The 27,830-nt window shown below is 38.8% G+C and overlaps 1 protein-coding gene across 6 annotated transcripts in view; it reads right to left on the minus strand.

Moving 5' to 3' along the window:
* RPS6KA3 (ribosomal protein S6 kinase A3) overlaps positions 1-26,922 on the minus strand; it is a 116,346-nt gene extending 89,424 nt beyond the window's left edge. For 2 of the 6 annotated variants that reach the window (XM_050775105.1, XM_050775103.1), the window contains exon 1: positions 26,397-26,851. In XM_050775105.1, coding sequence (XP_050631062.1) covers positions 26,397-26,465 — 69 coding nt within the window. In that variant the 5' untranslated portion in view covers positions 26,466-26,851. The other 4 variants (XM_050775108.1, XM_050775109.1, XM_050775107.1 and 1 more) reach the window with 4 other exon arrangements.
* Between the last annotated feature and the right edge of the window lie 908 nt (positions 26,923-27,830).

Below are 27,830 nucleotides of genomic sequence, written 5' to 3' on the forward strand. Positions count from 1 at the left end.
ATCCTTACCAATGTGACAGGATTAAGAATCAGCTCCTCATTTATCCTAAGGAAATATCAGAGATGTGCATAAAGACTTATGTACAGTGATATTCATCATACTCATTATACTGAAAAATAGAAAACAATCTAAATGACCAACAAGGGACTGGTTAAATAAATCATAATACATCTATTCATATGTAGGAATACTATGCAATGGTTAAAATCAGGGCCTCAAAGAAAATTTAATGATGCAAAAAATATGCTTGCAATATATTAAATGAAAAAGGATACAAAACTATATAGTATGACCCAATTTTGCATCCATTCCTCCCAACATGTGTGCATGTAACTGGCAAAACATATAAAATCTCATCAGTCGTTACCTGGGTCATAGGATTTTCTTCTTTGTACTGTATTTTCAAAGTTACATGCACTTATTATGTATTAATTTTTTTTTTTTTTTTTTTTTGAGGCGGAGTCTCGCTCTGTCGCCCAGGCTGGAGTGCAGTGGCGTGATCTCGGCTCACTGCAAGCTCTGTCTCCCGGGTTCCCGCCATTCTCCTGCCTCAGCCGCCCGAGTAGCTGGGACTACAGGCGCCGCCACCACGCCCGGCTAATTTTTTTGTATTTTTAGTGGAGACGGGGTTTCATTGTGTTAGCCAGGATGGTCTCGATCTCCTGACCTCGTGATCCGCCCGTCTCGGCCTCCCAAAGTGCTGGGATTACAGGCTTGAGCCACCGCGCCCGGCCTATGTATTAATTTTATAAAGAGAAAACCAATACATGTAATTAGAAAAATCAGTTTATTTCTAGTTAAGGTGCCCTTATGCCTGCTTTACTATTCCTCTAGCTACTTAAGGTCTGTTAGCACCCAACACTGTTCTATTTTCTAGATGAGGGTAAGAATGACCTCTGGTTATATTTACATTTTTATGTTTAAGAGGACCCTTTCAGAAACTTTTTTTTTTCCTGGTCCTGTGGTTGTGGCCAAGTTTCAGGCCAGGATCCACCTCATGTTTTTTGAAGTGTTACCGTCTAAGGGGGATTCTGCTTATGAAACAAGAGTGTGTTGAGATAAGAATAAAGAAATGAAAACATAGTAGCCAAAATTAAATCTGCATTGTGAATAGCAAGTATTAAAATTGACACTGCAGAAAACGGAATCCATGCCACAGACGACAAACTTGAGTAAACGAAAAAAAAAAAAAAAAGAAAGAAAAGATTTAAAAAACTATGGAAGACAGACACAGAAATAATCTATGAATAACAGATGTTCCTAAAGAAAAAAGAAAAAAAACAGGCAGTTTAATCAATCAAAAGTATAAGGAAATTTTCCAGTTCTGAAAAAAAAAAAAAAATACCTGAGACTGGAGACTGAGAAGGTTCAACAGAGATCATCAACACCAAGACATGTCCTGGCAAATGTTTTTAAATTTCAAGGATAAAGATATAATCCTACAAGCATACAAGCAGAAAAAAATAGGTTATTTCAAGGGAACTGAAATCAGACTGACCTCAGATTTCTCCTCTGCAACAATAAAATGCCAGAAGACAATGAAGTAATCACTTACAGAGAATTGAAAAGGAAAAGTTATGATCTAAGAATTTTATACCTCATCCTAGTTTTTCGTGTTCAAAGGTCACAGGAAATTATTCTTAGATCTGCAAAGTCAAATTTTCACCATCCTGGTAGTTTTTTAAAAAATAAATTGTTCAAAGGTACATCCTAGACCATCAAAAGAGAATAAGAGATAAAGAATATTGAGGTAGGAAAGAACTGATGAAGTATACTGACACCAACCTAACATTTAGAAATAACTGAGTAAAACAGTTAATTCCACTAAAAGAAAAGGGTTCAATAATGAAGAATAATCGACATAAGTATATAAACAATATAAAAGAAAAAACACTTCAGAAAGTTAAAAGTAGGATTTGTAACCTCAGGCTAAATTAATGTGAACTCAAAATAAAAGAGGTAGTGGGAGAAGCCAAGATTCTAAATTCTCTTTCCTAGAAGGATATTTTAAAACCACTATTTTTAGTAATTATCCAGTAAATATAAATTTTGGAATGTTTTGAAAAACCATATAGTAACCAAGAATAGGTATTACAGTTCAAGTCACTAAAGATAATAATTGGCAGAGACTATTAATAATACTTTATGCAGGCATCACATTCAATCCTAACAACATGAGTCAGGTATAATTATTCCTATTTTATAGTCAAGGAAACTAAGGCTCAGCAAAGTTAATTACTGAATGGCAGAAGTAGGATTCAAACCCAGATCTTTTTAGCTCCGTAATTCTTTCTTCTATATTTCATAAGCTCCTCAAACAAAACAATTTATATGGAAGAAGAAAACAACGTCACAAGAATAAAAAATGTAAAATAATATGACAGAAACCATTCCAAAAGTAATAATGTAAGAAATGTAAAGTGTAAAGTATCTAATTATACAAGGAAGTGGCTTGCTGGATATTAGATATTATTAAAGAATTACTGATGTTTTATGAGTGATGATAGTAAGGTGCTTATGAATTTTAAAAGTCTATCTTTTAAGAAGTATAAATGCAAATGTTTATCGGGGGGTGGCTGGGGGAATGAGAAGAGGAAGCAGAAATGGAACAAGATTGGCCATGAGTTTGATAATCCTTGAGGCTGGGTTATGGGAATATGTTGGTTCATTACACTACTCTCTCCAATCGGGTATGTGTTTGAAATGTTTGATAATCATAACTTTAATAATCACGTTATATTGTTTAAAAAGTAAACCAACAACTATTTACTACTTTAAAGAGAAACCCAAACCAAACAGATAAGTATAAAGAAAAATAAAACAAGTGTTTCAACATTAATACCAAAAATAAAATGTAAGGCAAAAACCTTAAGCTGAGTAAAAAAGTCATTTGGATTAAAGATATAATCAAGATTGAATACACACAGTAATAATGATTGCTATCATTTACTGAGCTCTTACCACATACTAGGCAAATGCTAAGGACTATTATCTTTGATGCTTCTTAACAACTTTGTGAGGTATTATCACCAGTTTACAAATGAGGAAATTAAGCCAAGATAGGTATGTCAATCTTTCTAAGCACTGGATCCCCAGTCCCCTAGCAAAATGCCTGGCACACACAGTAGGTGTTCAATAAATATTTGCTGAATACATGAGTAAGTCTAATACACTGCCTAAGGCTAATAAGTAGAGCCTAAATTCTAATATACTGCCTAAGGCTAATAAGTAGAGCCTAAATTCAAACCCAAATCTAATTCTAAAACCCCTACTCTTTTGTTTTTTGTTTTGAGATGGAATCTGGATCTGTCACCCAGGTTGGAGTGTGAGTGGCACAATCTCAGCTCACTGCAACCTCCACCTCCCGGATTCAAGGGATTCTCCTGCCTCAGTCTCTTGAGTAACTGGGACTACTGGTGTGTGCCACCACATCCAGCTAATTTTTGTATTTTTTTTTTTAGTAGAGACTGGGTTTCACCATGTTGGTCAGGTTGGTGTCAAACTCCTGACCTCAAGTGATCCACCCGTCTCGGCCTCCCAAAGTGTTGGGATTACTAGCGTGAGCCACCGCGCCTGGCCCTAAAACCCCTACTCTTAATCACATAAAAATCTTTTAATAGGGCCGGGCGCGGTGGCTCAAGCCTGTAATCCCAGCACTTTGGGAGGCCGAGACGGGTGGATCACGAGGTCAGGAGATCGAGACCATCCTGGCTAACACAGTGAAACCCCGTCTCTACTAAAAATACAAAAAAAACTTAGCCGGGCGAGGTGGCAGGCGCCTGTAGTCCCAGCTACTCGGGAGGCTGAGGCAGGAGAATGGTGTGAACCCGGGAGGCGGGGCTTGCAGTGAGCTGAGATCCGGCCACTGCACTCCAGCCTGGGTGACAGAGCGAGACTCCGTCTCAAAAAAAAAAAAAAAAAAATCTTTTAATAATATTCCATAGTAAGAGTGCAGAGGTTTATTTCCTTCTGTGTATTTTCTACAATTAGCATGTATCACTTTTTAAGCAAAAAAGTCATTAAAAACAGTAAATGCATAATAGTATTGAACATTTAACCATGACTAAACCAACCACAAAACACAAAAGCAGATGCTTTGGAGAATATAACATACATGGAAAGAAAATGGATGGGAAAATTTTAGTGCACTAATATCAACTAGCATAATAAATAAGGACAAAGCATTTGAAATAATTTATATTAGAACAGGCAGATACTGAATTTTATAATGTAAAAAGAATATGGGTTGTTTTCAACTTTTAAGTTTCTATGAAAAGTTATAAAAACTGACCATGTCACCTAGGATGGAGTGCAGTGGTGCAGCCTTAGCTCACTGAAGCTTCAAACTCCTGACCTCACACAATCCTCCCACCTCAGCCTCCGAAAGTGCTAGGATTATAGGCATGAGCCACTGCACCTGGCCAGTTTAAAATTCTTAGAGGCAGGAATTACACAGATCACATTTTCTGATTATAATAAAATACTGAATAAGGAAATAAAGCATTCACTCAGAAATTAATATTATTCTGAATAACTACTGGGTCAAGGAAATAAGTAACAGCTATCATTTATTCATTGCCTATTTTGTTCAAACTACAGTGCTACCTGTGTTACACATATTCTCTCACTGAATCCCAATTAATAATTAAAAACCATCCATGAGGTAAGTTATTATGTATAACAGGGAAGAAAAAAGTTAGGTTGAGATTTTAATAACTTGTCCAAGATCATAGAGTTATTAAATCTGCAGATAAGATAATTAAATTCCAGTTCAAATACAAAGCTACTACTTACATAGAAATGCTGCTATATTGCTTAGAATTCATGTACAAGCATCTAGCTATGCTCATTTTTCTTCGTTCATAAAATAGTTTTGTAATAAAAGTGGAGAAAACTAGAGTTTTTTTAGCACAACATGTTCTGAAAGTATTTATTTGTTAAACACACTATTCTAGGAAGGTTATGGTTCATTTTTCTAACATATCATTGATCAGATAAAATATTTCAAATTACATAATCTCCTAAAAGGGATTCCTTTAAATATATCCATTTTTATTAGGACAAGGAAAAATGAAAGAAAACATAAAAATTAGGTAAACAAAACAGGGAATATAAGGAAAACATGACTTGCCACTACATTTATTTCTAAAACCTGGTGTATCCTTAGAAAAGTTGCTTTTTTCTGGTACTTATCTGTAATCCATTAGAGTTCTATGGAATCTTGGCTAGCATGGATTTGAAAGTCTGCCATTAACTGTGGGCAAGCCCCCAAGCCTCTCTAAGTTGTGGTTGCTTCATCCATAAATATGTGACTATCCAGGAGCTCTCCCAACTTGAAAGTTTTATGATCTTCTATAAAACTTTAAGGATTAAAGTTTTAGATTAAGTTATTTAAAATTTTGGGGGGTTTTCGTACCCAAGGAAGTTACTGATTCTATGTTTAAAGCTGTTTTTAACGTTACTTCTAAGTATAACTTTTTCTTCCACTTCTGCATTCAGAATAGTTTTATCTATACCTGTCAGTGGTGCTTTTGTTCCCCAATGTAAACATAGATAATGCCAAAGAACTGACTATATGAATGTTGTCAACTAAAAGAAAAAAATAAAATATTGGTTTTTGTGCAGATTAAGGGAACTTAAAGCAATTTTATAACTTCCACAATCTATTATTTTACTAGAGAAAATCAGTAAAGTGTCAATTTAAAAAATTGGGATCTACTCCTAAGCCTATTCCTGCTTCTCCAATACCTTCAAACCCTCTTAGTACACAATGGCATTGGTAATATTTTCCAATCTGCCTGATGATCAAAATTACCTATGGTTTCTGTTAAAGATACATTACCTGGACCTATCTCAGCCTGACACTGAATCAGAATTCCCAGAAGCCCCATGGTTAAGTATATTATTTTTTAAACAGGCACCTTAGAGGATGCCTGTGAATTGACAAGACTGGGAGGCCAGGAGCGGTGGCTCACACTTGTAATCCCAGCACTTTGTGAGGCCAAGGCAGGCGCATCATGAAGTCAGGAGTTTGAGACCAGCCTGGCCAACATGGTGAAACCCCCACCTCTACTAAAAACACGAAAGTTAGCTGGGCATGCTGGTGCGCGCCTGTAATCCCAGCTACCTGGGAGGCTGAGGTAGGAGAATCACTTGAACCTGGGAGGCGGAGGCTGCAGTGAGCTGAGATCACGCCATGGCACTCCAGCCTGGGCAATGGTACGACTCCATCTTGGAAAAGAAGAAGAAGAAGAAGAAAAAAAAAAAAGACTGGGAAATCCCAGTGTAAACATCATGAGCTCTGGAGCCCGATACATAAAGTTTCAAAGCCTGGCTTTGTTCTTTATTACAGTTGTGACTTTGGGTAAGTGACTTAACATGAATCTGTTTTCTAATCCATAAAATTCGTATCCTAATTATGCTGGAGGTTGTGGTACAGTTCAGTATGCCCAGCCACACTGGGTGTTTAGGAGATGTCAGCTTCTCTTTCCTCCTGCTCATCTTGTCAGGGGAAACAACAATTACTATTATTTGAGGGGATTTTGAAGAGCCCCTTGCCCTAATGGGTCCACTTTCATTTCTAGGGCTAAAAATCTGAGTTCTGGATAACCCTTTAATGTATTACTTGGATTGGCTAATTCAGGAGTCCTACAAACAAGTTAAATGATTTATTCTGGTTTCCAGAGGTTTAATGAAGCCCTCCTACCCAAAACAGATACACCATTATGCTGGGCTTCAAAGTCCAAGTTTTTACTTGCTGTGACTGTGGCAAAAATCATTCAAACCTCTGTTTCCCCATCTGTAAGACAAGTGATGCTAAGTGTCTACTGAACTAATAAACATTATTGATAACATAACTATTAATTAACACTTAAACATATATATTCTTACAAACATCTTTATGTACAAAAAGATAGCATTAATAACTTACAAGTAAAACAAGGGTACTTGCTCAAACACACAATAAACCAGAACCTGTTTAACAGAATTATTGTTTGTGTAATACCAACTGTATCTCAATACAAAGTGTTTTAGGCATGTTTTTAGGTGAATTGACTTAGTAAGAAACAATCCAAATGATCCACTCTAATTAAAATATGTATGTGTATGTGTGTACACACACACACATATATATATATCTCTCTCACCCTAGGTATAAACATAACCTAGTAACAAAGCCACCAAAACTAATTTCTGAAAAGATAACCACAAATGTAGTTTCTAATTAGAGCTCCATGATTAATTCTATATGCATATTTATTAAGCATAAATAAACAGTATTAATAGGAATGCTTTACTAGGCTGGGCGCAGTGGCTCACGCCTGAAATTCCAGCACTTTGGACAGGTGGATTGCTTGAGGCCAGGAGTTCAAGACCAGCCTGGCCAACATGGTGAAACTCTGCCTCTACCAAAAAATACAAAAATTAGCTGGGCGTGGTGGCACATGCCTATAGTCCCACGTACTCGAAGGCTGAGGCAGGAAAATCACTTGAGTCCGGGAGGCAGAGGTTGTGGTGAGCTGAGATCGCGCCTCTATCTCAAAAACAACAACAACAAAAAAAACCACGTTACTAAAAATTGTTAAGTTTTAACTGCTCACATAAGCTATAACTTAGAGAAACCTAAGGAAATTTTTAAAAACGAAAAATCAGGATATTTATTCAAAACAAAGGAAAAGTTACCCTCAAATCTTAAAAAAGCAAAAAACAAGAAAAAAAAACTTCAAGTCCTATTGAAAGTAATTTAAATTACATTAAAGAACTATAGCTTTTTTTTCTCATTTTTTCAAATCATTCTTTAATGGAATTCAGTAATTTTCTTCATTTAGGTCTTGTCCTTTGCTTGTTATGTTTATTTCTAGGCATTTAATATTTTTGTTGCTATTATGAATCTTTTTTCCATCATAGTTTCTGTTTATGGCCCATAAACAGGAAAGCTGTTTGTTGATTTCTGAATACATTTTGTGTCCTATCACCTTATTAGACTATCATTTGTTTTAATAAACCTTTTTAGGGGATTTCCTTAGATTATCTAAGTGGATAACTATATCATAGATGAATAATCTTTTATTTTTTTGAATACTCTTTGATTTTCTTATTTAATTGCATTAGCAAGCTCTTCTAGAAGGTAAAATAGAAGTGAAAATAGCAGGCATAGTTTTAATGAGAATGCCTGTAATATGTCCTTATCAAGCTGGTTATTGGTCCGAGATTTTTTAAGTATTAAGGACATACCTTTTATTCCTAGTAGTAAAACTACTAGGAATAGGTTTTTAATTGAGAAGAGACACTAAACCTTTTTAATTTTTTTTTTTTTTTTTTTTTTTTGAGACAGAGTCTCGCTCTGTCACCCAGGCTGGAGTGCAGTGGCATGATCTCGGCTCACTGCAAGCTCCGCCTCCCGGGTTCAGACCATTCTCCTACCTCAGCCTCCCCTCGAGTAGCTGGGACTACAGGCACCCTCCACAACGCCCGGCTAATTTTTTGTATAAACTTTTTTTCTTACATTTTATTTAGAAATGATCAAATGATCATAAAGTCACAGAAAGTTGCAAAAGTAATACAGAGAGGTCTCATACACTTTTAACCTACTTTACCCCAGTGGTAACATCTTATATCATCTCCTGTCAAAGCCAGGACATTGCAACTGGTACAATGCACAGATCCTACTCAGATTTCACTGGCTTTACAGGTATGTAGCTGTGTTTTCTAGGCCATTTGATCACATGTGTGGGTCTCTATATCCACCACTACAGTAAAGATACCAGTTTATTGCCACCACGATCCCTCACGTGGCCCCTTTATGACCACGCTTCCTTCCCCTTTTCCTAATTCCTGGCAATCAGGAATCTATTCTCCATTGCAATAATTCTGTCATTTTAAGAATGTCATATAAATAATACAGCATGTAACCTCTTTTTTTCACTCAGCATAAATCCCTTGAGATTCATCCAAGCTGTTGTGTGTATCGACAATTCATTCCTTTTTAGTTACTGAGTAGTAGTATTCCATGATGTGGATGTGCTAGGTTATTTGACCATTTACCCATTCAAGGACATTTGGTTTCTAATTTTTGGATAGCACAAATAAAGCTGCTATGAACATCTGTGCACAGACTTTTATGTGGACGTAAGTTTTCACTTCTACGTGGTGAATGTCCAGGAGTACAACTGCTGGATCATATAGCAAGCATATGTTTATTAATAAATGGCCAAACTATTTTCCTGGGGGCTGTATCATTTTATACCCTCACCAGCAATATACGAGTGATCTAGTGTGTTTGCATCCTCGCCATTTATTATTGTCACTATTTTTTATTGTGGCCGTTCTAATAGGTGTGTAGTGATATCTCATCATGTTTTTTCACTTCCCTGATACCTCACCATGCTGAACCTCTTTTCACATGCTTATCTGCTATTCATCTTTGGTGAAGTGTCTGTTCACTTCTTTTGTCTATTTTTTTGCCTAGATTGCTTGTCTTTGTTATTGCTGAGTTTTGAGAGTTCTCTGAATATTGTAGATACAAGTTCCGTCTCAGTTACAGGTTCATACCCTCCACAGAGTCTTTTTCATAGATAAAAGGTCTTGAATTTTCAGAAGTTCAATTTATTGTTTTCTTCTTTTATAGAATTTGCTTTTGGTCTCAGGTTTAACTGTTTCATTTAGCCCACAGTCCTGAAGATCTTCTCCTATGTCTAAATTCTAAAAGTTTTCTAGTTTTACATTCAAATCTGCAATCCATTTTAAATTAACTTTTACACAGTATGAGATTTGGGTTGAGACTGACTGTTTTACCTACAGATATGCAATAGCTCCATGCACCATTGTTGAAAACGCTATTTATCCTTCCTCTATCAAACTGCTTTTCTAACTTTGACAAAAATCAGTTGGCTGTACTTAGGTGGGTCTATTTCTTGTTCTCCATTTTATTCCACTGATCTATGTGTGTATCCCCTTGCCAATAGTACAGTATTTTGAGTACTGGAGCTATATAGTAAGTCTTAAAATCATTTGGAATGATTCCTCCCATTTTATTTTTAGAGAAAGGGTCTTGCTCTGTCGCCCAGGCTGGAGTGCAGTGGTGTGATCACAGCCAACTGCAGACTTGAACTCCCGGGCTCAAGTGTTCCTCCTGCCTCAGTCCCCCAAGTACCTAGGACTATAAGTGCGAGCCACTATTCCTTGCTAATTTTTAAAAAAATTATTTTTCTAGAGATAGAGCCTTGCTATATTGCCCAGGCTGGACCTGAACTCCTGGCCTCAAGTGATCCACCCACTTCAGCCTCCCAAGGTGCTAGGACTACATCATTAAGTTTTATGTTAGCTGTGGGTTCATTATCAAGTTGAGCAAGTCCCCCTCTATTAGGTGGCTGAGTTTTTATTATGAATGAATGTTTAACTTAGCTAAATGTTTTTTCTCTTTCCTATAAACCATTTCATGATCAAGAAAAAATATGTTTTCTCCATTAGTATCATGTGACTTGTCTTCTTTAACCTTTTAATATGGTAGGCTACCTTGATTTTTGGATACTGTGTCTGATGTGGAATAAAACCCAGTTGGTCATGGCATACAATTCTTATATGTTGTTGGATTTGTTTTGCTAGTTTTTGTTGAGGATTCTGTGTCTATGTTCTTCAGGGATATTGACCTGTAGTTTTCTATACTATCTTTCGGTTTTGCTATCAGGATAATACTGGCCTCATAAAATGAGTTGTAAAGTGTTCTCTATTTTCTGGAGGAGACTATGTAGAATTTATGTTATTTCTTTATTCCTGACAGTCCAAGTTTCCTTCTTTTATCATTCTCTTTCAGGGTCTGCTACTCACAAATTCTCTTAGTTTTCCTGCATCCGAGACCACTCTGATTTTATCTTCATTCCTGAAGGATATTTTCACTTGGTATAGAAATCTGGGTTGACAGTATTTTCTTTCAGCACTTGAAAAATGGTGTGCCATATCCTTCTGGCATCCACAGATGTTTTGAGATGAGGTTTCACTGTGTCACCCAGGCTGGAGTGCAGTGGAGCGAAGATGGTTCACTGTGGCCTTGACTGTCTGGGCTCAAGTGATCCTCCAGCTTCAGCCTCCCCAGTAGCTGGAATTACAGGCCCATGCCACCATGCCTGGCTATTTATTTTTAATATTATTATTTGTAGAAATGGGTCTTGCCATGTTGCCCAAGCTGATCTTGAACTCCTGGGCTCAAGCAATCCTCCTGCCTTGGCCTCCCAAAGTGCTGGGATTATAGGCGTAAGCCCCCAAAGTGCTGGGATTACAGACGTAAGCCTCCCTAAGTGCTGGGATTACAGGCGTAAGCCACTGTGCCTGGCAGACGTCCACAGATTCTGATGGAAAATCTGCTGTCACATGAATTGTTCCCTATAGGTAACAGTTCATTTCTCTCTAGCTGCTTTAAAGATCCTTTTTCAAAAGTTTGATATTTAATTTTTCAATTGTCATAAATTTTCAATTGTCATAAAACGTAACATAAAATTCACTATCTCAACTATTTTAAGTGTATGGTTTAGTAGTAGTATTCACATTATGTAACTAATCTTCAGAACTATCTTGCAAAATTGAAACTCTATCTATTAGACAGTAACTACTCATTTCCAAAAGTTTGATTCTGATTTTGTCTAGGAGTGGATTACTTTGGGTTTATCTTATTTGGGATTCAGTCAGCTTCCTGAATCTGTAAGATTATGTCTTTTGCAAAATTTGGGGAAATTTCAGCCATTATTTCTTCAGGTCCACTTTCTTTTTTCCCTTTCTGGGATTCTGATGACATAAATGTTAAATCTTTTGTTAATGTTTACCAGGCCTTTGAGGCTCTATTCATTTTCCAGTTTTTCTCTATTTTTCATTTCTACTGCTTTATCTCCAATGTTATTCTTTCCTGTCATCTCCATTCTTCTATCTAGCCCATGTAGTAAGTTTATTACAGTTACTTTATTTTTCAGTTCTAAAATTTCTATTTGGTTCTTCCTTATAGCTTCCATTTCTTTCCTGAGACAAATTTCTCATTTGTTTCAAGTGTGTTTGTGATTGCTCACTGAGGCATTTTTGTGATGGCTGCTTTAAAATTCTGGTCTGATAATTACAACATCTGAATTATCACAGTGCTGATGTCTGTTGACTGTCTTTTCTCATTCATGTTGCAATTTTCCTGGTTTTTGGTGTAGGTGATTTTTTATTGTCTAATGAATATTTGGAGATTATAGGACTCTTTCCTATTTAATCTTTTTTTTTTTCTTCTGAAGCAGGCAGTCCTCCTGTTGAGGTGGAGTGTGAGGAGGGTGAGTGTGTATGTTCAGCTTCCCTCTGGGCCCTACCAACATCACCCAGGCAAAAGTGGAGCAATGACTCACACTGTTTTGTTGCAGATGGGTGGGATGGAAGTTCAGCTCCACTATTAGTCCCAATGAAAGTAGGGCACCAACCTGTATCACCTCATTGCCTCTGAGTAGGGGTGTAAGCTCACCTCCCTGCTGGGCCCTGATGATGACAGGGAGGAGGAAAGCAGAGGGCTGACTCATACTTCTTTGTTGCTGCACTATAAAGCCAAAAGCTCAGCTCCCCAAAGGACCCAGCTAACAACAGGGGAGGGTAGAGGAGGAAGCAGAATGCCAACTAGCCCTGCCACCCATCACTTGCCAGATGGGAGTGAAGGCTCAGTTCTCCACTGGGCCCCACTGACATTAGTGGAGGTAAGATGTGTTGAGAATCCTACCTCGAACCTTCTTGTTCTGCCTGTTGATATCAGGTGAGTGTAGAGTATGGATTAGCCCTGGCTCACGTCACCTTGTTAAGTGTCACTGCTTCTGGGTCAGGGTGGAGGCTCAATTTGCTGCTAGACCCCACCCTGGCAAGAGTACAACTTCCTTCTGCTGGAAGAGGAATGAGGGAAAACGCTTCCTGCCTGGTCTGCCAAAACCACCCAGCAGGGGGAACCAAAGTGCTGTCTGCTTTTGCTGGGCAAAGAAATGGGCACTTAGGTCTCTGATATCCCCAGCCCACACCACTGGGTTGGGGAGTGAGAGCACTGTTATTTGCTTCTTTGGGGTGAGGTGGGGTTTTTCTGATGGTATTTGGCCAGGGTAGGGTGAGTATTGTCAAAAAGGTTCAGTCTTATTTGGCTACCTTTCCCCTAGTTGTTTGTCTAAAGGAAACAGTCTTTTTCTCAGAGCTCTTTTTGTCTGTGACTGTTGGCAGTTCTAGTTTGGAGGCTTTCATAGCACCCTGTCTAGGATATATGGGAGGCGACAGGAAGAACACAAATAGTGAATTCCCTGAATTTTCTTGAGTCCCAAGGTCCGCAGGCTGTTTGCCTTCTTTTTCCACCTTTAGAACGTTCCTGTGCTTGTTTGTTGTGTTATATCTAAGGTGTTTTAGCTGTAAGGGAGGATCAAGGAGGAATAGGGGTCCTCTATCTTGGCAGAACCAGAAGTATCCTCCAAGTGATTAATTTTTATGTTGAAAATAACATTTATTTTCTAATTTTCCACATTATGGTTGAAAATGTACTACAGAAAACTGCTGTAACATTATAGATCATAATTTCCTCCCAAAGATCCAATTACATCTGCTTATATTATTCTTTACTAATTTACCTTGTTTCATGCTATTAAACTTCCTGCCCACCCCAGTACTTTTATTAATGTTCCAAAAGAAAATAATTGCATTTAATTCATTTTCACCTAGTAGTATACTATACATACTCAGAAAAGCTTGCAGGGGAGGCTGGGTGGTAGGCAGGAGATAGCTTTAAAACTCATTTATGAGTTCTTCTTTTTATTAATCCAAGGCAAAACTTATTTTTAATTTGCCTATGACATTTCTCTAAGGATTACTTAATATGAACATCCATTTTGATAATTATTACTCTTGAATTATACCAATAGCCAGCAAGAACTTGAAGGAAAAGAGGCAAATAAGGTTTTGTTTTATTTGCATTTTTACTTCTTCAAATAACATACCTATATGCGTTACTTCACTTGAGATGGACTCCTGAATTCATTTATCTGTTGACTTATATTTAATTTCAGAGATTCTAGGCCTACTGTTTTTCTATTATTAAGATTAGTAATTAATCTTCAATTCACACCTGCACTTTTGCTTTAAATAAGAAACTATAGACTAGTTCAGGCCGAGGAGACTCTAAGGAAAAATATCACTGCCCCAATCTTTTCTTTCTGTAACTTTCTTTTTTAAGTTCTATAATCAATATTTAACTCTTTGTTGTGTTCCTCTAGGAATTCCACTCTGGCTGAGAGAAGGGGTGCCTTGGTGAGAGGTATCCTAAGGCACTTTCATAGAACCTAGAGCTCTATTAACCCAGTTGGAAAACCACTATTTTAGGAAAAGCCTTGTATTTATCAAATCTAAAAAGAAAGAAAATATCTTAAAACCACGTATTGAAACTAAGTTTTCTAAGAAATACATATACAAGAAACTTCCATATCAGCATTAGAGCAAAAGCCAACTGAAGTCTCTAAAACAGTAACAAAATAAGCACATGAATTACGTATACAAATGGACAAGAAGCACATGAAAAGATCCTTAACATCATTAGTCATTAGAGAAATGCAAATCAAAACCACAATGAGATACCACTTCACACCCACTAGGATGGTTATAGTAAAAAAGACAGTAAGTGATGGTAAGGATGTGGAAAAGCTGGAACTCTCATACACTGCTGATGGGAATGTAAAATGGTACAGGCCAGTTGGAAAAGGCTGGCAGTACCTCAAAAAGCTAAACATAGACTTACCATATGACTCAGCAATTCTACTCCTAGGTATATATCCAAGAAAAATGGAAACATATGTTCACATAAAAACTTAATACGAATGTTCACAGCAGCATTATTCATAATAGACAAAAAGTAGAAACAATTTCCAATGTCCATCAACTGATAAATGGACAAACTGTGGTATATCCATACAATAGATTATTCAGCCACATAAAAGAATGAAGTCTTGCTACATGCTATAACATGTATGAATCTTGAAACATGTAAGAACCTTGAAAACAGACACAAAGTCCACATACTGTAGGACTCCATTAATATGAAATGTCCAGAATAGGTGAATCTAGAGACAGAAAATAGATTAGTGATTGCCAGGGACTGGGAGAATGGAGGAAATGGGGAGTGACTGCTAACGTGTATGAAATTTCTTTTTGGGGTGATGAAACTGTTCTAGGAAATAGACAGTGGTGATGGCTGCACAACCTTGGGAATATAGTAAAAGCCACTGAATTATATACAAGGGTGAATTTTATAGTATGTAAATTTCTCAATTAAATAAGGAATTAGGCTGGGTACAGCAGCTCATGCCTGTAATCCCAGCATTTTGGGAGGCCAAGGCGGGCGGATGACCTGAGGCCAGAAGTTCGAGACCAGCCTGGCCAACATGGCAAAACCCTGTCTCTACTAAAAAAAAATTAGCTGGGCGTGGTGGTGGGCACCTGTAATCCCAGCTACTTGGGAGGCTGCGGCAGGAGAATCACTTGAACCTGGGAGGCAGAGGCTGCAGTGAGCCGAGATCACAACACTGCACACTCCAGCCTAGGCAGTAAGAGGAAAATTTCGTCTCAAAAAAAAAAAAAAAAAAAAAAGGAATTAGGCGGATGCGGTGGCTCATGCCTTTAATCTCATTACTTTGGGAGGCAAAGGCAGATGGATCACCTGAGGTCAGGAGTTTGAGACCAGCCTGGCCAACATGGAGAAACTCCATTTCTACCAAAAATATAAGAATTAGCCAGGAATGGTGGTGGGTGCCTGTAGTCCCAGCTACTTGGGAGGCTGAGGCAAGAGAATAACTTGAACCCAGGAGGCAGAGGCAGTGAGCCGAGATTGCGCCACTGCACTACAGCCTGGGTGACAGAATACATACATATACAAGGAACTTCCGTATCAGCATTAGAGCAAAAGCTCTGGGTGATAGAGTGAGAAAAGAATTAATTAGGGCTATTTGACCTGACACTCTAAGAAAAAAACAAAACAAAACAAAACAAAACGATTGCATAACTTTCCTTTTAAATTTCCTTTTCTTATATGATAGTAAGATAATTGTTAATCTTTCTGGGTTGAGCCAAATTCTGTTTTCTAGCACTTTGAGGGAACATCAAGTAGATTTTTCTGAAAAGAGGATGCAAAGATAGAGAGGTAATGATTTAATAAGCTGCAATCAAAGAACAGAGCACATTTACTCAGGCATACACCTAGGGGCTTCTGTAAAGAGAGGTGTTAAGTAATGTCTAGGCGGCATCCCTCCCCCCTTTTTCCAAGTACTGTAATTTTTGTATCAAACGTTAGACATTTTATTTGTAAGACAGCTCATTAGAAATCTCAAATAATCTTCCCATACAATGTCATAAATGCGGTTTTTCAAGCCAACTCACAAAAACCTGTTTAACCCACTGTATTTGGAAACTACCATCAACCTCACATGGTTTTACTAACTTTTCTAACTTTACCTATTGACTACTTAAGCACTGTCTCTATTGTGAATAGCATTCCTAGTTCATGCTAGGATCACATCATCTCTACAGGCCTCCTTGGTGAGAAGAGGGCTTCATGCTACATACATACATGTATTTATATATGTGAGAAGTCACCTATCTCTCTAGGTTATTCTCTACATCTCCATAATAGCTACTCATGTAAACTACCTGGATCCTTTTTCCCCGGTAGCAGATTTCATTTAGACTGAGTTACTCACCTGGATGTTCTCAACTCAAACAGGGCTGTGTAGTGAAAAGTCAATAGAATTTGCAATCTGTGAGACTTGGGTTTGAATTCTGGCTACTTCAGTTACTAGCTGTGCAACCATGAGCACGTTATTTAACCCTTCTAGGCTTCAGTTTCCTCATCTGTAAGTTGAGGATAATTATGTATACTTCATTCAAGTTGATATACACAAAGTGACTTATCAAGGGGAGCATTCAATAGACGTGAACTTCCTTCCATCTTCACTTGGGAAAGAGCAGTGATCTCAATGTACCCCTCACCCTTCGTTTGTAGGTAGGAACATTCTGAAGTTGTTTTTGTAAACTAAGGACTGTATTTTCCAGACTTATAAATTAAGGCTAAGGCAAGACTGTGTATTATTTTGGATTTGAGTACTCTTGACATAGCAAATGAGTGAAAATTAGCAGAGGGTAGAGAAAAAGTAATATTTGAACTTTTGTCCATTGTGGTTCTTTCAGAATTCGTATTTAAGATAGTTTTGATAAAATTAAAAAGTTGTATTGATATGTTGTAGATGACAAAATGAATTTTAGTGAAATCAATGTGTTGCACACCCCAACTATGACTTTGTTAACATATCACCTGAAGCAGGTCTGCCTGAACAGGTCTCAATTTTCTTATATAAATAGGGTAGAGCTAAATTGTTCTCTGCTCTAAAATTCTATGCTAAAAAAATTTAAATGCTTTCATATTTCAAGATGCACCAATCCACTTTTTCAGTTTTAACTAGCACAGTACAGTGGATGCAACACAATATTTAAACAAATTACCATACAGTAATTTATTCATCCAATAATATAGAAGATAATTGTGTATTTTTCTACCCAGAGACATTAGTCTTACTGTTTATATCTCTGTCTGTAAGCTCTGTGCACAAGAGGAAACTTATAATTACAACATTTTTTGATATTTAAATTTCCCCCAATGCTTTAGTGTTATCACTTGAATGAGATGTCACAGTAAAACTATTAAAGTTGTAGGAAGAAAAGAATGCTGATTTGTGGGGTATGTACCACCCTAGAGGGTTTATCAGAATCTTCAGGATAGAAAAGGGCAAAACAAACCCGATTAAAAATAATCTGAAAAAGCACGTTAAATATTTGTTTTTAGAAAAGCTTTAGCCTATTAATTTCAAGATATAAATCATACAAGGTAGAAATGAAAAAAATAGTGGTGTAAAAAATGCATTCAATTTGTACTAATACTGTAACTGGGAATTGTAGTGTTCATCATGGTAGCCAATAGCCACTGGTGACTATTAGTTAAAATTAAAAAATTCACTTCCACACTAACCACATTTCAAGTGTTCAATAGCCACATATGGGTAGCAGTTACTGTACTAAACAGTGCTGATTTAGAAATTTTTTGTGATTTTAAGTAAATCTCTATTATTTTGTATTATTTTCAGATAGATGCCTCTGTTCCTAAATGTGAAGAAATGAAGTAACATTCTAGATAGCTGAGGTTTTTGCTATAGGTTTTACAAGATTTCTTAAGTGAAAATTTATCCCAAACCACTGCACTTGAGATGCATTTCAATCTATTAATGTCAAAATGATCTTTTGCTTCAGGCTATCACTTGACATCTGCTTCTAACACATATCAAATGACTGAACCAAGTTTCCTGTAACAAGCTTTGTGGCCCAAAGAATTAGAGCTAAGCTCACAGAAATCTAAATGACCAGGTCAGATTTGAAGATGAGATCATCACCATATGTAAGATTACAAAAATCAATTTATACGGTGGACAAAACTAGTTTTTAAGGTATGTAAGAGACCATAGATATACTAGTTAAGATGGGAAAATCTGATTTAACTTATGCTATGGTTGTAATTCTATTATGACAAGAAATCTAAAAGTGCTTTTAGATTTATACCTGTGTAGAGTAACAAATATTTAGGAAACTAACACTATTTTATGAGAACAACAGAAAAGGACTCACAATGTGGAGAGCTGACTCCAGGCAGGGCAGTAAGCTAGCTTTCAATTTAAAGCTGCCTGTTTTTTTAGTTCATTTTTAGTTCTACTTTCTAGCTGACATCTTCAAGAGAGGAACTTAAATATGCAGGGCAGGTAATGCCAGCAATTGAGCCGTTCTGTTATGGTATGTAAAACATAAAATCACTATTCATTATTTGGAAATATGCCCAGCAAACACCCCTGACCCCAGAGGTATTTGTACATGATGAGCAGAGACGAGAAAAAGGGTGAGGATGCTATTTTACATTATTTGGAAGCTGTAACTTTTGTATATTACTAATCCTAGATGTCTATTCTCTAGTAAGTGAAAATGAGAAGCAATTAATTTTAACAGGAAAATGGGAGAGAAAAGCAGATTAACAGTGGCATAAAGTGGCATATAAGAAAATTTTTAAACTACAAATACTAGACATAAGTTACAGAAACAGTCAATGTACAAGCCATTTAGTAGGGGCAATTAGCTTGATATTAAGGTAGAATATGACCATTAATTTTCAGAACACCGAATCAAAAGTGTAAATTATTTTTAACTTTTATCTAAATTATTATTACATTTATATTCACTATTAAGATGGAACATTTTTATACAATTTAGAAAGATTTCAATCCAAAATGAAACAAAACTCTTGACAGTTAATGAAAAAACTTCAATACAGTCAATTAAACATAACAGCTCATTTCCAGGCAATACTGGATCACGTTACTGTAGTTATCAGACTTTCCAAAACTGTGTTCTGCAAAGCACTTTGTGTCCACTGAGACTTCAATAGATGGTTCACAAAAAAGGGGTTCTGACATCAAGTCTCAAATGCTGTGGGCCATATCCGTTTTGCGGATTCATTGTATACAACATCTTAAAAGTTCTAAATTATACAGTAAAGACAGGTTAAATCTTATTTAATGCCACATTTCCCCAACTTACTTGATTATGCCACACTATCTTGTTTTTTGGAGAGGGGTGATTCTTGAGGCATGGATACACCTTTTAACATCGTATCTCCAGAGACTTTTCAGCTTGAAAAATACTATATATACTATTTAGAGTTCTGTAAGAACCAATACCACATTATAGGCAAAATCTAAAGGACTACATTTATAGACAGGAAAACCCAGTTACCTTATAGCATTTCCAAATAACTATAACAAATGTATGTATAGCAATGGGGAAGGAGGTGTGACATATTAATTTCTTTCCCTAAAAATTAACAGAACGGATTCATCCTAAAACATAAAAAGGTGTGCACAATGTGTGTCGGTATGCTTTACAAAGAAAGTTAAAATTCTACCTATTGATGCTATAAACTGACTTTAACCATTTCTTCAGGGACACGTTACCTTCAAGAGGTAAACATACAGGATACACTATATTTCACTGATTAAAAGATACAATCAAGTGTAAGATATACTATTATTTTATATATTAAGGAAAAACATGCTGCTAATTAAACTATGACATGCCATGGATTGTGAGACATCTTCCAATCTGAGCAATGTTAAAAATGTGAACAAACTTTCCTTTCTTCCTTCTTCCACATATATTCTTCACAATGCTGTTTTTTCCCTTTAAAGACAACATTGAGGAAGGGATCAATGCAAAAAGGACAAGATTCAAGAGATTTCTGTTCCCCTTGCCCTTTCAATTACATTCAGATATTACCATGACTATTTAAACTGATCGATCAAATAAATCACTTTTAATTGTTTTGCTGGATTCTAAAAAATTACCCCAGAGGAAAAACAAACTCAGACAGTTCTTTAAGAGGGACGATTCATTGTAACTGTTGTTTATTAAAAACTTAAACCATGTACTGAACCAAGTACTTTACATATATTATCATTTCATTTAATTCTCACCAAAACTCTATGAGGTAGACATTATTTTCATCCCTATTTTACAAATTAGGATGTTGAAGTATAGAGATATTAAATATAACTTGCATAAGGTTACAAAGTTATTAAGTGACAGAGCCAGGACTCAAACACAGGTCTTTATGGCTCCAGAGCTTATGTTCTTTAACACTTTGCTATTAATCCAAATAACCCCACAAAGTCCCTTCTAAGTTTTAAGAATGAGCAAAAACCAAAATACTTAATTACCAGTAACTAACGTATTTGCTTAAAACAGGCCACATGACAAAAAGACAAATATTGCATGTTCTTACTCACATGTGGGGCTCATGGGTAGGGAGTTTCTACTCAGAATGAGAGTTACTAGAGGATAGGACGAGTGTGGGGGGTTACAGAGGGGGTAGGGGTGAAGAAAGGTTGGTTAATAGGCACAATACAAACATACAACTGGATAGAAGGAATAAGTTCTAACAATGGATAGCAGAGTGGAGTAGGGTGACCATAGTTAATAACAATGTATTATATATTTCAGAATAGTTAGAAGAGAAGATTTGAAATGTTCCCAACACACAGAAATGATTAATGGATACCCCAAATACCCTGATGTGATCATTACACATTCTATGCATGGAACAAAATATCACATGACCCCATAAAAATGTACAAATATTATTTATCAATTAAAAAGTAAAAATTTTGGTCTACAGTTTGTTTAACCAAAGAGACAACTTCCTCCTATGTTTCTGTACATTAGGGATTAATAAATATTGGCTTTTAAATTGTACAACTTGGTAAACTGTCAAAAAAATAAGTAGGCCAAATGTATTAAAATAATCATTATGTGCTATATGGATACATTTTATCCTGAACCTGTTTTATAAAACATACACACACACACACATTTGTGTTTGTTTTGCTAAATCATGACAAAACTTAATGATTAAACATGGTAGTTTTTACTGAATTATTAAATAGGGTAGTTTTTCTTTTCTTTAATGCTTTTTGGTGTTAAACTGATAAACCAGAATATGTGAGATCTGATATCTCCAAGTTAATGATACAGGTCACTGTATTAATTCCAAAAGAACACACTGATGGGAGCGGGGTGGAAGGAAGATATCGAATGCTAGGTATTACAATTTAGATACTTGTTTTTTTCTATTTATGTGAATTGGGGAACAGGATGTGTGTATATATATATGTACTTGCACAGCTGCATTCCAATGCTTTAAAATGTGTTATCCACCAAAGCACCTAAACAACTGAGCACTATCACACGCAGGCATTACCAGTGAGACCACCAACATGTCAGTGTGTCATTCATTACAATCTGAACCATTGAGTCTAAAGCACCCATTCTGCACTGGGTCAACAGGCAACTGTGACCTTACCCATCATTCACAGTCTGGCAGATCACATGTCCCTGAGCATTGAACTGTAGAGCAAATCTTGTTAATTATCACAATGGTATGAGTTTCTTAGTAATAAAAATTTTAAAAAAACTTCAGGACAATCGTTCTGCAACTCAGACTTCTAGATAAGTGATCTATATTTTTGGTCATTCCATAATTTAGCAAATGTCAAGTCCTTGGTCAGGAGTACACAGTCCAATTATGCCACCCTTCTTATTAAAAATAAGATATACTTATTGTGGTTTCCAGAAATGTTCACTAAAGAGAAGACAAAGTCTGCCTATATTTGTTCCTGTAATTAGATAAAAGTTTTATTAATAAAATTTAAATGCATTCAGCAAGTTTCACATTTTGAATCTACCCCATTACTACAGGACCAAGCTGCCAAAATAAAGCAAAGTTTTCTACATTTTACAAAACTGACATCCTCTATCATAATCACTGAAAACAATGAAGTGTTCAGTAATGTGTCACAGTTACTTGACAGTTGACATGTAACAATACCTGTCCTCTCCTCAGATCTTCACTTAGGGGAAAGAAAAAAACCTGAAAGGTGGTAAAAATAAAACAGGAAAAGGAAAAGAAACAATAAAACATTTTTTTCAAAATCAGTGATTATACTTTAACAGAACATTTTCCCTATAGATAAAATAAGAAATCTACATAATATTGATATAGTAGAAATACTATAAAATCTATGTACTATACTATAGAATACTATATAATCTTTGAGGTTAAAAATAGCTGCACATTCACTAAACATGATCTCCCACACAAAGGCCTCATTTTCTATAATAAAATACTTATATAATTGATATTTTTTGATATTTTTCAGTGCATCATGGGTACCTGTTATTTAAAGGAAGTCGAGGTAGCTATTTTCATACAACACATTGTGTAATACACATTGTATACAACACATTATATTGTGGCTATTTTATGTAACACATTTCTGTAAAACAAAAATAACCTCCATAGTTTTATTATTTTGAAAACTTCACATTTAGATCTACTATCATTTATACCTACTCTACTGCAGCGGAGAAAAAAGTATCACTCTAGGTCAGGCTTATGATCTAGTAAATGCTGTCTCTGACAGCAGTGGCAAGGGATTTGTAGAACAGAAGAGCCATAATTCCTACCTATCCATTCTCTATACAGTCAAATATTCAAAAGCATATTAGCATCTTTAAGTAACTCACTAAAGAATTCACCTAGACCAGTTAGGAAGCTAGTTTGTTTTTTATCTTGTACCAACCCTTACTTTGCTTACATAGTACTTCCTTTATTATCCTAAATTTGCTTCTTTAAACATTTGGCCTAGTTCTAGCCTATCATGTTCTGACCCACGTTTGAGTTTAACCACAAGGGTTTTTTTGTTTTGAACACCATGAGATTCGTGTGAGGTCTTAAAGCAGGAAGGCCAGTGTAAAGGAACTGAAGAAAATGCCTATGTTTTTACTGAGGCACTGAGGTCTTTTTAAATTGTCCATATTTTAATGAGATTAAAATGATAAAAAACAGAGATAAGATTCATAATCATCCTATTCCTGACTTTCATGATTCATTCAGCAGATATTTATTAAGTCCACAATGTGTAAGTGCCAGGCATTGTGTTGAATGCTGAGGATTGGCGGGGGGGGGGGGGGGGGGGGGGGGGCGGTAGAAAAGTCTGCTTTCAAGAGTTCACAGTGTACTAGGGATGAGACCACAAATGTAAACTCCTACACAGACCAATCCTGAAATCTTTTAACCTGGAGAGAAATATTTTGATGTATTTACTCAAGTAAATGACGCTTTAAAAAAACGATATTACTCTGGTAAAATACAATTATTATCTGATAGGAACCTACTGGGGAGGAAATGGCATAATAGTGAAAATATCAGACCTCTGAGTGGAACTTTTCAACCTTTCCCTCACTGTCTTCAATATTTCCAAATTGTATCAGAAGTAATTTACTTGAAATAGCTGAACAAGCAAAGGAAATTAAATATCTAAAGGCAATTTGTTAGAATTTAGTTTTAATAAATCTTGGCTACATTGGCTGTTTGACATACCTTATGACAGAATAGCAAGAAAATTCTTTGAAAATAGCAAATTGTGGAATCCTATCTGTCAAGTTCTGGAAAACATGACAGTAACTGAAATAACAAGGCTTTACCAAATGAGACCTCTTATAATACTCTATTTGTTTTTGGAAAATAGATGACCTCTAACTACTGGCTTATTTATACCCCGAATTTTTCCACAAAAGATTTGGAACAGCTACCCTGATATAAAACAAAGCACATGAATTGTATCCACCTGGCTTTGAATTATGGCTCTGCCATTTACTATTTATAATCGTTGTACCTTTCAGCTTCTGAGATTTTGTTTCCTAATCTATAACAATGGGGACCATAATCCTACCCTGCTGGGTCATAGGAAGGATAAAATGAAATAGTAATGTAGTACAGTACCTGGCATATAGTTGGTGCTAAATAAATATCAGTTTTGTGCTTCCTTATCCAAATGCATTCTAGATAGAAAAAGGATAAGGTGGAGTTTTAAATGACATTGTTTTCCTATCACATCGATAAATGCCAAGCAGAAATGTGGACTGATCTTGAGTTGCAATTATTAATGTTTGTATGTAAAAGGCTCAAAGCAAATTTAATTTCTTTCCACAAGTTCAGTACTTAGAGAATATTTTATTAACCTTTTAGCTATATTATTTAATGCAAAAAATTTTCCGGGGAAAAATATGAAAAGAGCTCTTGCATGCTGTTTTTCACACTACCCATCCAAAGGATGATTAAACATCATAAATTTGGCTTTTTTTATAAAAGATTCATAGTATTAGTCTGGTTAACAATTTTAAATAAAGTTCTTGTGATTCTGTCAGTCTTAAAAACATGATTTCCTTTCTTTCTTTCATTTTCTTTCAACATATATCAATGTCTTTTCCATTGAAGAGCAGCATTTAGTTCAGGTTTTACAAGTATGATCCAAGTCGCAAAATACTAAGCACCAATCATAAGCACTATTACAACTCTGCGTGCGTTAAGGAGAACAAGCAAAATTTTTATACAGCAGTGGAGGTGACTGGGGGAAAAAAGTGAAAAGCGATTTGAACTGATCCCCCGCCCTCTCCATTACACTGGAGAATGCAAGTGTCCCGCATCTCAGATCAAACTGAGCCTCGGTTTTACTGACGTAACCAGTAACCCTATCTACCTCTCACACTGCGGAGGCCGGCAGGGCAGCGGCTGCCGCCAAGCACACCACTCATCAGAGCCTGCCCCATTCCACCCCCGCGTTTCAGTCATGCTTTCCAGAAATGGGGTCACTCACTCAGTAACTATTACACACACGCAGCCTATCATCCTGTAATCCCCCAAAGTCCGCTGCGGGGAGAGAAGGCAGCAAAAAGTCAAGAAGGAAGAATCACAGACGCGCCACCATCAGGAATTGATTTTCCACTCCGGAGAGGAGCGGTGATACCTTGGAATGGGTCTTGTCTGGATTATTTTCGCAGACCCCGAGTTGTTCTGGGACAGGGGCGGTTCAGAAAAGCTCGGTGGAGTGATGCGCCCGGGGAAATTCTGTTTTGCCCTGTTTGGGTATACTGTTTGGGTTTTGGGCACTGGGGTGGGTGTCTCAGGGACGGTCACCAGATCCCGGGCGAGGAAAACCAGAAAGCCCTTTACGGCGGCCGCTGATCTCCTTGAGTATCACCCTCTCACCTCCACGGACAGGAAACTCAAGTTAAACTCGCAGGGACGGGGGTCTAGCTCTGCGACCTCAGAAACGGAGGGGGTAGGGGACCTTAGGCTTCCACTTTCTTCGCAGCAACAGCAGCAGCAACAGCTGCGGCAGACGGAGGGATGGCAAAACGCTGCACCCCCTACCCGAAACCCCCCACAGGTCGCCGCCGTCCGTGCCCCGCGCGCTGGTCTCCCCGCAGCAGCCCCTGCCTCAGCCGGACTCGACAGTCCCTGCTCCCCGGTGAACCCGATCCCTACTCCTCCCTCAACTCCCGAAGTCTCCAAGGTCCGGGAAAGCCCCCGACCTGGCTGGGCCAAACTTCCCAACTCCCCGCCGGCCCCCGCTCCGCCTCCCGCTTCCCCCACGCAAAGTTGATTAAAATTGGCTTCTTGCAAAGCCCCAGCGCCCACTCCAAACCCCACGCGCCACACACTGGCAGCCCCCCGAGCGAAGGAAGGAGGTGAAGGTGCGGGTGGGAGGAACAGACAGACGGGCAAACAGACCCAGCCCAACAACCCAAACCAAAACCCTGAACCCGGGGGGAAGACGCGAGCGGGATCAGAACGGGCCGAGTGGCCAGCTCCGGGGAGCGAAGCGAGCCGGCGGGGGCGCGGGGAGGAGATGCGCCGGCCCCGGCCGCCCTGCTGCACTCACCTCAGCGCTGTCGGACGGGCTCTCCACAGCCATCTTCTGCCACGGGTCCGCCAGCTGCGCCAGCGGCATCTTCCCCCCCGGCCCGCCGCCTTCACCGCCTCCTCCCTCCCCGCCCGCCCCACGGCCGGCCCCGCTCCGTCGCCGCCCGAGCCCCACGGCAGCGGCAGTGGCAGTGGCGGCGGCGGCGGCGGCGGCGGCAGCAGCAGCAGCAGCAGCGGCCCCAGAGAGGGCTCGACGCCGACGCCGACCGCCCGAAAGCCGCGCGCCTGGCCAGAGACGCCCGCACGCCGAGCGAGAGCCTCGCGCCTCCGCCGGGTACCGGGTCTCGCCCCTTTCTTCCTCTCCTCCTTCCGCCGCCGGGACTACGGCTCCGCCCCCCCCGCCGGTTCCCGCGCCCGCTCCCAGCAGAACAGCGACCGCCGCGCGCTCCCCCACTTCCGCTCACAACATGGCGCCTAAGCGATACCTGTCTCTCAAAGCGAGGCTCGGCCGCCGCCGCCACCGCCGCGCGCACCCAGGGGCTGGGCTAGTGGAAGACACGCCCCCAGCCACCGCGCTCCGCTCCTCCCTCTTCCCACCCCCCTCCTTCTGCGCCCCAACCTCAGCTTCTGGGCCTCGCCTACTTTCAGGAAGGGCGAGCCCAGGAGAACTGGGGGCGTCGGCGGGAGGCGGGGGAAAGAAATGGGAAAGGCAGGAGGGGCGAAGGCTGGGAGCCTTTCACTGCCAAGGGTCCAAGCAGGTCGGAGGCTCCTTGGGAATGAGGGAGAACAGTGGTCCCCGCCCAGCTGGGGAGGGAGGTGGGCAAAGTACCGGAGGCGCAGTCCCGAGCCAAGGACCTGGGGAGGGGTGCGGAGTGTCTTTTCGGCCTGTCTCCTCCGGGGGTGCGTGCGTGCGGGCGCGCCTAGTCTCTGGGCGCATCCCGTAATGGCCCAAGACCCTCCCTCTTCAGGGTCACATGCTGGGAAATCACCTGCCCCCCACCTCCCCCGACGGAGGCACTGGAGGCTTCGTGCCTGGGAGTCTCCTGGGGGCTCGGCTCCCGGTTTGATTCAAATCTCTTCAAGTTGACGCTCTTGTGTTAAATTGTGGCTATTTGGGATTCATTCGTCTTGTATTAGTCGCTTCCCCCGCACCACCCCCAGCCCAAATTCTCCTCCCCAACTGCGCAGAGCTCTTGGCCTTCAGCTGCGACCCTCGAACCCCGGCCCCCTTACGTCTGCTACCTAAATCTTCAAGAGGGGGAAACAGGGAGGTTCCTTAAGGCTGTCCCTCACGGGAGAGGTTGGAGAATTGTTTAAAAATATCTTGTAGGCAGGAGCGCGGGGTTCCTGCTCCTCTGTTGACTTTAAATAAGAGATTAGATTTAAAAATCAGGCTGGCCGTGGGCGGAGGAGGAGGAGGAGGAGAGGGACGGGGAGGGGAGGGGTTCTGACT

Source organism: Macaca thibetana, chromosome X (assembly GCF_024542745.1).
Source record: "Macaca thibetana thibetana isolate TM-01 chromosome X, ASM2454274v1, whole genome shotgun sequence".
In the NCBI taxonomy this organism is placed as follows: domain Eukaryota; kingdom Metazoa; phylum Chordata; class Mammalia; order Primates; family Cercopithecidae; genus Macaca; species Macaca thibetana.